The sequence below is a fragment of the Hemitrygon akajei genome, chromosome 4 (assembly GCF_048418815.1).
Source record: "Hemitrygon akajei chromosome 4, sHemAka1.3, whole genome shotgun sequence".
NCBI lineage: Eukaryota > Metazoa > Chordata > Chondrichthyes > Myliobatiformes > Dasyatidae > Hemitrygon > Hemitrygon akajei.
In genome coordinates, this window is record NC_133127.1 from 35523888 (window position 1) to 35536669 (window position 12782).

At 43.9% G+C, this 12782-nt stretch overlaps 1 protein-coding gene across 2 annotated transcripts in view; it reads right to left on the bottom strand.

The window, feature by feature from the left end:
• bdh2 (3-hydroxybutyrate dehydrogenase, type 2) overlaps positions 1-12782 on the bottom strand; it is a 100527-nt gene that overhangs the window by 55869 nt on the left and 31876 nt on the right. For both annotated transcript variants that reach the window (XM_073042312.1, XM_073042311.1), the window contains 2 exons: positions 5619-5693; positions 5068-5146 (listed from right to left, as the gene is read on the bottom strand). In XM_073042312.1, the coding sequence (XP_072898413.1) occupies positions 5068-5146; positions 5619-5690 (151 nt within the window). In that variant the 5' untranslated portion in view covers positions 5691-5693. The remainder of the gene's footprint in view (positions 1-5067; positions 5147-5618; positions 5694-12782) is intronic.

Consider the following 12782-nt stretch of genomic DNA (forward strand, 5'->3'; position numbering starts at 1 on the left):
AACTGTGACTGTGCTTGTCCTTCAGAGTCAGTCTCTCGAGTAACCTCTGTGTCTGCATTTCCACCTCGGTCTGTCAGCGCTGAACTTTCACCGTCATTGCGTCGTGGGGTTTCGTCACACCCCTCACTCTTGGTGTCGTTTGTTTCCATGTCTGTATCCGTGGAAATGTCCTGTGTATCTGTACGTGGAAACACCCTCTCACCTGTCTTCAGCAGATGCTTCCTGTTCTCCTGTAGACTCTTCCACCCGGCGTGCGAACTATGAAGGATCTTGGTTGCTGATGCCTGTTCACAACCACAGCTGGCTGTCAAGTGTCTCCTCTCTGTATTCTGACATTTTCACCTGTATGCAGATCTGGTAACTGTCTTGTATGTCTGTCATAGTAGCTCTTTTGCTTCATTTGCTTGTCATGTACTTGAGCATTACCTTCAGGAGTCAGTAGTGTTGTGGATGTTGACAGTTTGGACTTCAGACGACGTCCCATCAACAGCTGTGCAGGAGAGAACCCCACACCCTCAATCGGTGTGTTGCAGTATTCAAGCAGAGCAATGTACGGGTCACCGTTGCTACTTTGAACATTAGTCCTAATGCATAGCTAATTTCCTCTTTAAATGTCCAGTATTTTTGTATTTCTTTTGGAACATCTTTTCTTTCTGTTGGCCATCCATTCATTGTAATGTCTCTTAGCATTTGCATTTCAGGATCTTCTGCAGTCACTTTCCTGAACATGTTCAACTTCTCCTCAGAAATAGGTAGCTGAGGTGTAACCCAGTTGACCTCCAGCTCTCTTCCTAGCAACTCTTCCTTTTGCTCTTTGAGGTAAGCACGGCTCAAAGCATCAGCGATGTGGAGTTCTTTTCCTGGGTTATAGTGACTGTGAGAGTGTACCTCTGTAGGCTGAGAAGCATCCTTTGCAGCCTCATAGGAGCTTGATGAAGTGGCTTTTTGAAGATGCTCTCAAGTGGTTTGTGATCACTCTCAACCTGGATTTCTTTGCCATATACATACTGGTGGAACTTTTCACACCCATAAACTATGGCAAGTAATTCCTTCTCGATTTGAGCATATCGGCATTGACAGTCTGTAAGTGCTCGTGATCCATACGCCACAGGCCTCCCATCCTGCAGTATAACAGCTCCTATTCCTTCCGAACTGGCATCCACAGACATTGTCACCGGTTTATTGACATCAGAGAACTTGAGTGCTGGTGCATTGGTAACCAACTGCTTCAATGTGTCAAGACTTTTCTTTTGTTCATCTTCCCAATGCCATTCAGTATTGCTCTCTAGTAACTTTCGAAGTGGAGCACTGACCTCCGATAAGTTGGGAATGAACTTGGCAAGATACTGTATCATGCCCATGAACCTCAAAAGTCCTTGCTTGTCTTCAGGTGGTGGTAGCTGTACCACAGCCCTAACCTTTTCATTATCTGGTTTTAGCCCATCAGCGCTGAGTACGTGACCTATGTATTTGATCTCTGTAGTTCTGATCCTACATTTACTTTTGTTCGGTTTTAGGTTGTACTCACGTGCTCTCTCCAGAAGCTTCCTCAGTCTCTGATCATGTTCCTCAATTGTGTCACCCCATATCAGCAAATCATCAATGATACTGACCACTCCATCCAGGCCTTCAATCATTTGTGCCACTGACCTCTGGAATACCTCTGATGCAGAAGAAATCCTGAAGGGTAGACGCAGGAAACGATATCTCCCTATGGGCGTGTTGAAAGTGCATAATTTGGAACTTTCTTCATCCAGCTTGATCTGCCAGAAACCTTGATTTGCATCCAATACTGAAAAGTGTTTTGCATTAGGCATGCGGGAGACAACCTCTTCAACCGTGAGCAGCGGATAGTGCTCCCTTTTGATGGCTCGGTTGAGATCTTGTGGATCCATGCAAATCCTAATCTTTTTCTCTGTGACCACTGTCACCATACTATTCACCCAGTCGGTCGGTTCTATTTCTCTCGTTATGACTCCCATCTGTTCCATTCTGTGTAGCTCCTCCACTACTCGATCCCTGAGAGCTACTAGAACCTTCCTCGGAGCATGCACGACTGGTGCAACAGTTGGATCAATCTGGATATGGTGTTTCCCTGGTAAACATCCTAATCCAGAAAACAAGTCAGCAAAGTCTTTGAGAAAGTCATTTTCTTTCTCAACGCCATAGATTCGCTTCACCAGGCCTAGCTCTATGCATGTTGCTCTGCCTAGTATTGCCGAAACATGCTGTTGCACAATCTCACACTCTATCTTGTGTTTTTGTCCTTTATACACACAGGTGAGTGTTTCCTTTCCCAATGATGCTGTCTTGTGGCCAAAATATCCAACAAGCTTGCAGGTGGATTTTCCAAGTTTTCCTCTGATGTCCAGTGAGTTGAATGTTTCTGCTGACATTACATTGCACTTCGCCCCAGTGTCAAGCTTAAATGTCACATTCCTCCTGTTTATTATCAGATCTTGAGTCCAATCATCTTCAACATCCATCTCTGCATTGTCAATATTCTTGATGCATACCTCCTGTTCCACTTCAATTGTTCCAATGAACATGTCACTGTTGCACTCACTCTGTTCCACAGCATGCATTTTCCTTGCTTGCTCTTGCGATTTGCACATCTTTGCAAAGTGATTTTTTTTCCTGCATAATTTGCATGTCTTACCAAAGGCTGGACATTTTCTGTATCCATGTTTATAACCACATCTGTTGCAGTTAACTTCCTTTTGATTATCCTGTGGAGCTGGCTTTGTCCTACTCTTGTCAGTTTTCACAACTTTTATTTTGTATACTTCAGTCTCTTCATTAAGCATTTTAACCGGACTCGACGTGATCTCGCTAGCACGGCACATATCAATCGCTTTTTCCAATGTAAGCTCTGCCTCTCTCAATAGCCTGCCTCTCACATGATCATCTCGTATGCCGCATACAATCCTGTCACGTATTAAAGAATCATGCAGTTGTCCGAACTCACAGTTTTTTGCCTTGTTCTTCAAATCTGTTACGTAGGCGTCTATAGTCTCTGTCGGTCCTTGAGCCCTCGTAAAAAATATGTGTCGAATGTACAGTAGGTTTTTTCTCGGCTCGCAGTAATCTTGAAACTTTTTCTTCAACACTTCAATTTTATCTCGCTCACCCTCTTGGAAGACAAACGTGTTGCAAACCTTTATTAATCCCACTTCTGACACCATGTAGCGTTAATGTGACTCGGACACCGCAGTATATTAAACACACACGTTTATTCACCAGACTTCCATTTTACAAAATTCTGACGTCATACGCACTCTGACCTACGAATACTCACATAATACATTACAGTCGCTACTTTGCTTCTGTGAAAAAATGGCTCCTAAAAAGCAATTAAGTGGTCAAAGCAATTCCTCAAAGGCTAAGAGGGAGCATAAAGTGCTGTCTCTCACCGAGAAAGCAGAAATCTTAGATCTTTTGAAAAGTGGCATGTCGCTTGCCGAAGTGGTCCTCAGCCCTCAACCTCCACAGATCCTAATTAAGTATTATTGATACTCCTCCAAAGCATCCTCATTCCCTAATCAATACAGTGTAACAACTATTTACATAGTATTTCCATTGTATTAGGTATTATAAGTACTGTAATCTAGAGATGATTAAAAGTATTACTTGTTGTTTGATCATTGTTCGCCTCGCATCTTGTTCATTTGCTACTTGTGTTGTGAGTGAGAGGAAGGAGTTTAAAGCTAGTAAGGGATGGCTGGCTAGCTATGTAAAGCGCTACAACCTCAAGAACTTAAAGATCACGGGAGAGTCAGGACTGGCTGATGCTAAGGCAGCGTCTGTGTTCCCAGAAGAGCTACGATGGTTGCGTCTGTACTGAACATGTACAGACCATTTTTTCTTGTCATTATTCCCTAAACAATACAGTATAAAAACTATTTACATAACATTTACATTGTATTAGGTATTATAAGTAACCTAGAGATGATTTAAAGTATACGGGAGGATGTGCGTGGTGGTGGCATCTGTCGGTCTCGAGAGACCGTGGATCTGCGCCTGGAGTTTCCAGGGTGCAGGCCTGGGCAGGGTTGTATGGGAGACTGGCAGTTGCCCAAGCTGCAGGCCTTCCCCTCTCCATGCCACCGATGTTGTCCAAGGGAAGGGCACTAGGACCCATGCAGCTTGGCACCGGTGACGTCGCAGAGCAATGTGTGGTTAAGTGCCTTGCTCAAGGACACAAACACGCTGCCTCAGCTGAGGCTCGAACCAGTGACCTTCAGGTTACTAGTCTGATGCCTTGCCCACTAGGCCACGCGCCAACACAGGATGTGCGTAGATTATATACAAATACTATGCCATTTTATATAAGGGACTTGAGCATTCATGTTTTTTTGGTATCCGTGGTGGGTCCCGGAACCAAACCCCTGCAGGTAAGGAGGGCCGACTGTGTTACCTTTTGCCCAAATTGAAAATATGAGCATACAGAAACATTTCAGTTGCATTTTTGAAAACTGTTTAGGAACGGAGCAATATTTGGTTACTTAATTATCTCACATTACATCACATAAACATTAGGATGGGAACATAAGTACACTGTTTGGCCTAGCAAGTATGTTTCACCATTCATCAAGTTCTTAAAATATCTTAATATATTTTCTCTGCACTATCTCAATATCTCTCAATTTCCTAATTTTTTTCAGATATATAAAGAGTAAAAGAGAGGCAAGAGTGGGCACTAGACCACTGGAAAATGACACTGGAGAGGTAGTAATAGGAGACAAAAAAAATGGCAGGCAAACAATAAGTATTTTGCATCATTCTTCTCTGTGGAAGACACCAGCGGTATGGCAGAAATTCAAAATATCAGGAGGCAGAAGTGAGTGTAGTTGCTATTACTAGAAAAAAATTACTTAGGAAGCTAAAAGGTATAAAGGCAGATTAGTGACCTGGACCAGATGGACTACACCCTGGGGTTCAGAAAGAGTACGCCAAAGTCAGCATGGTTTTCTTAAGGAGGGTAAAAAAATCAATAATTAGTTCCATTAGGACTATTAACTGTATATTATACAAAACAACACAGTATGGAACAAGTTGCTCGATCACCTGAATATTGCTGCAATTCCATTAATTTCTCTTCATTTATATCTGTAGCAATGACCTTGGCACCTTCCTTACAGAATGCCTCAAAATGTAAAAGAAAATACACATTAATAGAAAAGACATTCTATGCTTTACATAAATTGTAATTGACTTTATACTGTAACTGCCATACAAAAATAATGTAAACGTATATGCAAAGGAGTTTTGAAAGCAACAGTATTTAATATGCAAACACGAGGAAATCTACAGATGCTGGAAATTCAAGCAACACACACAAAATGCTGGTGGAACACAGCAGGCCAGGCAGCATCTATAGGAAGAAGTACAGTCGATGTCTCCACCCGAAACATCGATGGTGCTTCTTCCTATAGATGCTGCCTGGCCTGCTGCGTTCCACCAGCATTTTGTGTGTGTAGCTTTTAATTTGCTTCATGTCTTCCCTGAGTGGTATTTAATGGATAATTTTTTTAAAACTAAAATCAGACTTAGTGGTTTGAAGTCCTAGTTTAACAGAATAACTTGCAAAATAGTACACATAAAAACTGAGGACTTACGATTGCACACGCTCGTCCAATGCCTTGTGCTGCAGCTGAGAGTACAATGACTTTCCCATCCAGTCGGCCCATCCTCTGTTTGGAGGAAATGAGAAATCACACCCAGGGCAAAACTTACTATTCCCTAAATGGAACAGAGGACTTTTACATTCCATCTAGAGTGTAGACAACTAGTCGTTGAAATGAAAGCTGTTTGGAAGGATTCCACAAATATTTATGTTGTTTTGTATTCAAATACTGCGGATTCCAATTAATTGGGACATCGGGCAACTGCTTATTTGGGACAAATCTTAAAGAACTATTAAATGAGAAAACAGCCAAGATTCCCTTAGTTTATTTGGGACTCTATGCCACTTAACTGGGACAGAAGATCATGGCTAAGCACAGTTTCTAACTAGTGTCAATCGTGTGAACTTGTGTGGCCATTAGACTCTATACTGTGCTTAGAGCAAACACTCTTTAAATAGCGCCAGTTATATGTGGTTGTGTTCAAAATGCAATGGTCTTTTGTACTGAATTAATTTTGCTGACCAAATTGTATATGATCCAAGGCAGATCAATAGGTCCCTGAATTTATTCGCCCATTTATTACAACAAATTGGCAGCATATCTAACTGTCTCTAGTTTTTAGGAGCTAAAAGAATGCTATTGCTTGCTCTGGTGCTGAAGGGAAATCACTCTGTAAGACCATAAGATATAGGAGCAGAATTAGGCCATGAGGCCTACCAAGTCTGCTCCGCCATTTCATTATGGCTGATCCATCTCCCATCTTCCCACCCATATCCCTTCTTGCCCTGACTAATAAAGAACCTATCGGCCTCCGCCTTAAATATATCCAATGACTTGGCTTCCACGGCCCCTTGTGGCAACAAATTCCACAGATTCACAACACTCTGACTAAAAAAAATTCCTCCTCAACTCCGATCAAAATGGACGTCCCTCTATTCTGAGGCTGTGTCCTCTGGTCTTAGACTCCTCCATAAGTGGAAACATCCTCTCCACATCTACTCTATTGAGGCCTTTCAACATTCAATAGGTTTCAATGAGATTCTCCCCCTTTCTTCTGAATTGCAGTGAGAACAAGCTCAGAGCAATCAAATGCTCCTCATAGAATAAGCCTTTCAATCCCAGAATCATTTTCAGGAACCTCCTTTGAACCCTCTCCAATGTCAGCACAAACTTTCTTATACAAGGGGCCCAAAACTGCTCACAATACAAGTGAGTCTCACTAGTGCCTTATAAAATATCAACATTACATCCTTGCTTTTATATTCTAGTACTCTTGAAACGAATGCTAACATTGTATTTCCCCTCCTCACCACTGACTCAACCTGCAAATTAACATTTAGGAAATCCTGCATGAGGGCTCCCAAGTCCCCTTGCAACTCAGATTTTTGAATTTTCTCTTGATTTATAAAATAGTCTATTCTTTTATTTCTTCTACCAAAGTGCATGACCATACACTTCCAGACACTATATTCCATCCACAACTTCTTTGTTCATTCTCTGAATCTGTCTTAAGTCATTCTATAGCCTCTCTGCTTCCTCAAAACAACCTGCCCCTCCACCTATCTTTGCATCATCTGCAAAGCCATAAATTCCATCAGCCAAATCATTGACACATAATGTAAAAACAACCATCCCCAACACAACCCTATTGAACACTACTAGTCACTGGCAGTCAACCAGAAAAGTCTCCCTTTATTCCCACTCTTTGCCTCCTGTCTGCCAGCCACTGCTTTATCCATCCCAGTATCTTTCCTGTAATATCGTGGGCTCTTAACTTATTAAGCACCCTCATGTCTGGCACTTCGTCAAGATCTTCAGAAAATACAAGTACACAACATCCACTGATTCTCCTTTGTCTATCCTGCTTGCTATTTCTTCAAAGAATTCCAACAGAATTGTCAGGCAAGATTTTCCCTTAAGATAACCATGCTGATATTGGCCTATTTTATCATGAGTCTCCTATACCCCAAAACCACATTCTTAACAATCGACTCCAACATCTTCCCAACCGCTGTGGTCAGACTAACTGGCCTATAGTTTCCCTTCTACTGCCTCTCTCTCTTCTTGAAGAGTGGAGTGACATTTGCAATTTTCCAGTCCTCTGGAACCAAGCCAGAAACAATTGATCCTTGGGAAATCATTACTAATGCCTCCACAATCTCCTCAGCCACCTTCATAACCTTTGGGTGTGGACCATCTGGTCCAGATGGCGTATCTTCCTTCAGACCTTTCAGTTTCCCAAGTACCTTCTCCCTAGTAATGGCAACTTCACACACTTCTGCCCCCTAACAGTCTTGAACTCAGGCATACCGTTAGTGAAGACTGATGCAGAATACTTATTCAGTTTGTCCATTATTTCCTTCTCCCCCAATACTACCTCTCCAGTATAATTTCCCAGTGGCCAAATATCTATTCTTGCCTCTCTTTTACACTTCATATATCTAAAGAAGCTTCTTCTGTTCTCTTTAATATTATTGGCAAACTTACCTTCTTCATATTCTATCTTTTCCTTCTTTATTACTTTTTTAGTTACCTTACAGTTGGTTTTTAAAAGCTTCCCCATCCTCTAACTTCCCACTAATTTTTGCACTATAATATGCCCTCTCTTTGGCTTTTATGTTGGTTTTGACTTCTCTTGTCAGCCACAGTTGCATCATCTTGTCTTTAGAATATTCCTTCTTTGGGACATATCTATCTTGCATCTTCCCCATTGCTCCCAGAAACTCCAGGCAATGATGCTCTGCCGTCATCCCTGCTAGTGTTCCCTTCCAATCAATTTGGCTAGCTCCTCTCTCATGCCCCTGTAACTCCTTTTACTCCAATGTAATACTGATATATCTGACTTTAGCTTCTCTTCAAACTGCAGGGTCAATTCTATCATATTAGGATCACTGTCCGCTAAGGGTTCCTTTACTTTAAGCTCTCTAGTCAATTCCTGTTCATTGCACAACACACAACTCAGAATAACTGATCATCTAGTGGGCTCAACCACAAGCTGTTCTGAAAAGCCATCTCATAAGCATTCTACTAATTCCCCCTTGGGATCCAGCACCTACCTGATTTCCCCAATCTACCTGTATAATGAAATTCCCATGACTATCATAACATTGTCCTTTTCTACTTCCTGTTGTAATTTGTAGACCACATCGAAACTACAGTTTGGAGGTCTGTCTATACTGCAACTCCCATCAGCTGTTCCTTAGCTCTACCCACAACAATTCAATACCTTCTGATCCAATGTACCCTCTTTCTAATGATTTGAATTCATTTTTTTTTTAGCAACAGAGCCATGCCACCCATTCTGCCTACCTGCCTGTCCTTCTGAGCCACAGTACCAGACTCAGTGCCAGAGACCCTGGTTGCTATGGGTACCCCCCCCCCCCCCCGGTAGGTAACCCTACACCATTCCTCAACAACACTATCCAAAGCAGTATACTTATTACTGAGGGGAATATCCACAGGAGTACTCTGCACTGGCTGCCCCATTTCCCTTCCTTCTCCCAGTTACCCGCCTCCTGGAACCTAAGTGTGATAGCTCACTGTAGCTCCTGTCACATCCTCAGTTTCCCGTATGAACTGGAGGTTATCAAGCTGCAGCTTCAATTCCTTAATACATTCTCTGAGCAGCTGGAGCTGGTGCAGATGTAGTTATCCAGGAGAATGGAGGTCTTCCAGAATTCCTACATCGGACACACACTAAAAAACACTACAGTCGTTGATCATTAGCTCGCTAGAAGGCACTTGTTAAGGCCTTTGCCAAAACACACTGAGGGCTTTCAGGCTGCATATCCCTGAATAGTTTTTAAATGCTGTTTTTAGCTCTGGTCTCTCTACTTTGTGCTATTGGACCAGTGTTCTAAAAATGTTGATTTTGAGTTAATCTTTATACAGTCCACAATTAGTTGTTATCTGCAGGCATTTTAGTGATGGCATGGTAGTTTAGTGAATGAAATACGAACAATAATATTTTCTGCACAGCTGATTTAAAAAGAAACTGGAAAAATGTGTCTGGTATGGAAACAGGAACAGGAGGCCTATTTCACCACTCAATCAGATCATTACTGCATCTTAGTCCCACTCTCCACCCTTTTACACAACCCTTGATAACGTAACTCAACAGTAGTCTATCAATCCGGGTTCTGATATCTCTTGTCCGCATACAAGATACCCTCACCCCAGAGGTCCAAACTTTGTCTCAACATATTTTTGGATAAGTAATCTGAGAATCTGATACGGCTGAACAAATTGGATGGGGGAAGGGGCAAACTAGAACGAGGGGAGGGGGCATATTGTTAGGATAAAGACCAAGATTTTCTTCACTGAGCCTGTGGAATACACCACCGAAAATGGCTGTAGAGATCTCGTCACAAAACTTGAGTCTTGACCAGCAGCCAATCCGGACATCAGAAACTTATGAGGAGGGGGACTTCAATCAGGTCCTGTCCAAAGATAAAAAGGCAGCAGCACCAGGTTGCGGCAGCATAATAGAGCTTTGACCAGTAACCAATGGGCGATTGGGATTGATTAGTGAGAGCAAATTAAAGGAAGGCAAGGTCAAGCGCAGTGGCCATCGTCTGAGTGGACACCGAGTAGTGATCTCAAGGCTTTAACTCTGTGAGGCTTCACTCAGAAAAAGCAAAGGAAAGAAAAGCTCCTTTTTTGCATTCTCTTCTTTATATCTGTTCAGCTAGGACAGTAGGGATGGCAGGTAGGATAGTGGAATGCTCCTCTTGCAGGATGTGGGAGAGCAGGGAGACCTACACTGTCCTTAACGACTGCAACTGTGAGGAGTGCATCCAGCTACAGCTTCTAACAAATCACGTTAAGGGAGTTGGAACTGAATAAACTCTGGATCATTTGGGAGGCTGAAGGGGTGTAGATAGGACATATAAAGAGGTCATTACACCCAAGGTGCAGAACACAGGAACTGGGTGACAGGAAGGGGAAAGGGGTTAAGGAGCCAGTGCAGACTACCCCCGTGGCATCCCTCTCAAGAGTTATTTCTGGAGGGGATGACCTAACAGAGGAAAGTCGCAGTGGGCGAGTCTCTATCACTAAATCTGCCTCTGTGACTCAGAAGGGTAGAGAGAAGAAGAGGCATGCTGTGGTAATAGGGACTTCGTTAGTTGGGGGAATGGACAGGAGGTTCTATCGGCAAGAACGAGATTCCCAGATGGTATGTTGCTTCCCGGGTGCTAGGGTCCAGGGTATCTCAGAAAGAGCTCTCAGCATTCTTAATCAGAATCAGGTTTATTATCACCAGCATGTGTCGTGAAATTTGAATCTCTGAGTGTGTACCTTCAGGCTTCTGTACCTCCTAATTGATGGTAACAATGAGAAAAGTCATGCGGGGTGGGGGGTAGGGTCCTTAATAATGGACGCTGCTTTTCTGAGACACTGCTCCTTGAAGATATCCTGGCTACTTTTTAAACTACTACCTAAGATGGAGCCGACTAAATTTACGACCCACTAAATTTAAGGAGGGTGAACAGCCAGAAGTCATGTAGGTCCCAATAACAAACGAGGAAATCTGCAGATGCTGAAAATTCAAGCAACACACACAAAATGCTGGTGGAACACAGCAGGCCAGGCAGCATCTATAAGGAGAAGCACTTTCGACGTTTTGGGCCGAGACCCTTCGTCAGGACTAACTGAAAGGAAAGATAGTAAGAGATTTGAAAGTAGGAGGGGGAGGGGAAAATGCGAAATGATAGAAGACCGGAGGGGGCGGGGTGAAGCTGACAGCCGGAAAGGTGATTGGCAAAAGGGATACCGAGCTAGAGAAGGGAAAGGATCATGGGACGGGAGGCCTAGGGAGAAAGAAAGGGGGAGGGGAGCACCACAGGGAGATGGAGAACAGGCAGAGTGATGGGCAGAAAGAGAGAAAAAAAGAGGGGGGGAAAAACTAAATATATCAGGGATGGGGTAAGAAGGGGCATTAACGGAAGTTAGAGAAGTCAATGTTCATGCCATCAGGTTGGAGGCTACCCTGCCGGTATATAAGGTGTTGTTCCTCCAACCTGAGTGTGGCTTCATCTTGACAGTAGAGGAGGCCATGGATAGACATATCAGCACACACAAAATGCTGGTGGAACACAGCAGGCCAGGCAGCATCTATAGGAGAAGCACTGTCGATGTCTCGGCCCGAAACGTGGACAGTGCTTCTCCTATAGATGCTGCCTGGCCTGCTGTGTTCCACTAGCATTTTGTGTGTGGTGTTGTTTGAATTTCCAGCATCTGCAGATTTCCTCGTGTTAGACATATCAGAATGGGAATGGGACGTGGAATTAAAATGTGTGGCGACTGGGAGATCCTGCTTTCTCTGGCGGACAGAGCGTAGGTGTTCAGTGAAATGGTCTCCCAGTCTGCGTCGGGTCTCACCTATAAAAGGCCACACCGGGAGCACCTGATGCAGTATACCACACCAGCCGACTCACAGGTGAAGTGTCACCTCACCTGGAAGGACTGTCTGGGGCCCTGAATGATGGTGAGGGAGGAAGTGTAAGGGCAGGTGTAGCACTTGTTCTGCTTACAAGGATAAGTGCCAGGAGGGAGATGGGTGGGGGGGGGTGAGAGAGACGAATGGACAGGGGAGTCGCATAGGGAGCGATCCCTGCGGAAAGCAGAAAGAGGTGGGGAGGGAAAGATGTGCTTGGTAGTGGGATCCTGTTGGAGGTGGCGGAAGTTACGGAGAATTATACGTTGGACCTGGAGGCTGGTGGGGTGGTAGGTGAGGACAAGGGGAACCCTATTCCGAGTGGGGTGGTGGGCGGATGGGGTGAGGGCAGATGTGCAGGAAATGGGAGAGATGTGTTTGAGAGCAGAGTTGATGGTGGAAGAAGGGAAGCCCCTTTGTTTAAAAAAGGAAGACATCTCCTTCATCCTGGAATGAAATAGGTCCCAATAACATGGGTAGGACGAATGACAAGGTTCTGCATAGGGAATTCAGGGAGAGGTGCAAAGTTAAAGGGCAACACCTCCAGGATTGTGATCTCAGGGTTGCTACCTGTGCCAGGTGCTAGTGAGGTCAGAACTAGGAAGGGTATGCAGTTAAATACGTGGCTAAGGAGTTGGTGTAGGAGGGAGGGCATAAGATTTCTGGGTCATTGTTCTCTCTTCCAGGGAAGGCGTGACCTGTACAGAAGGGGCAGCTTG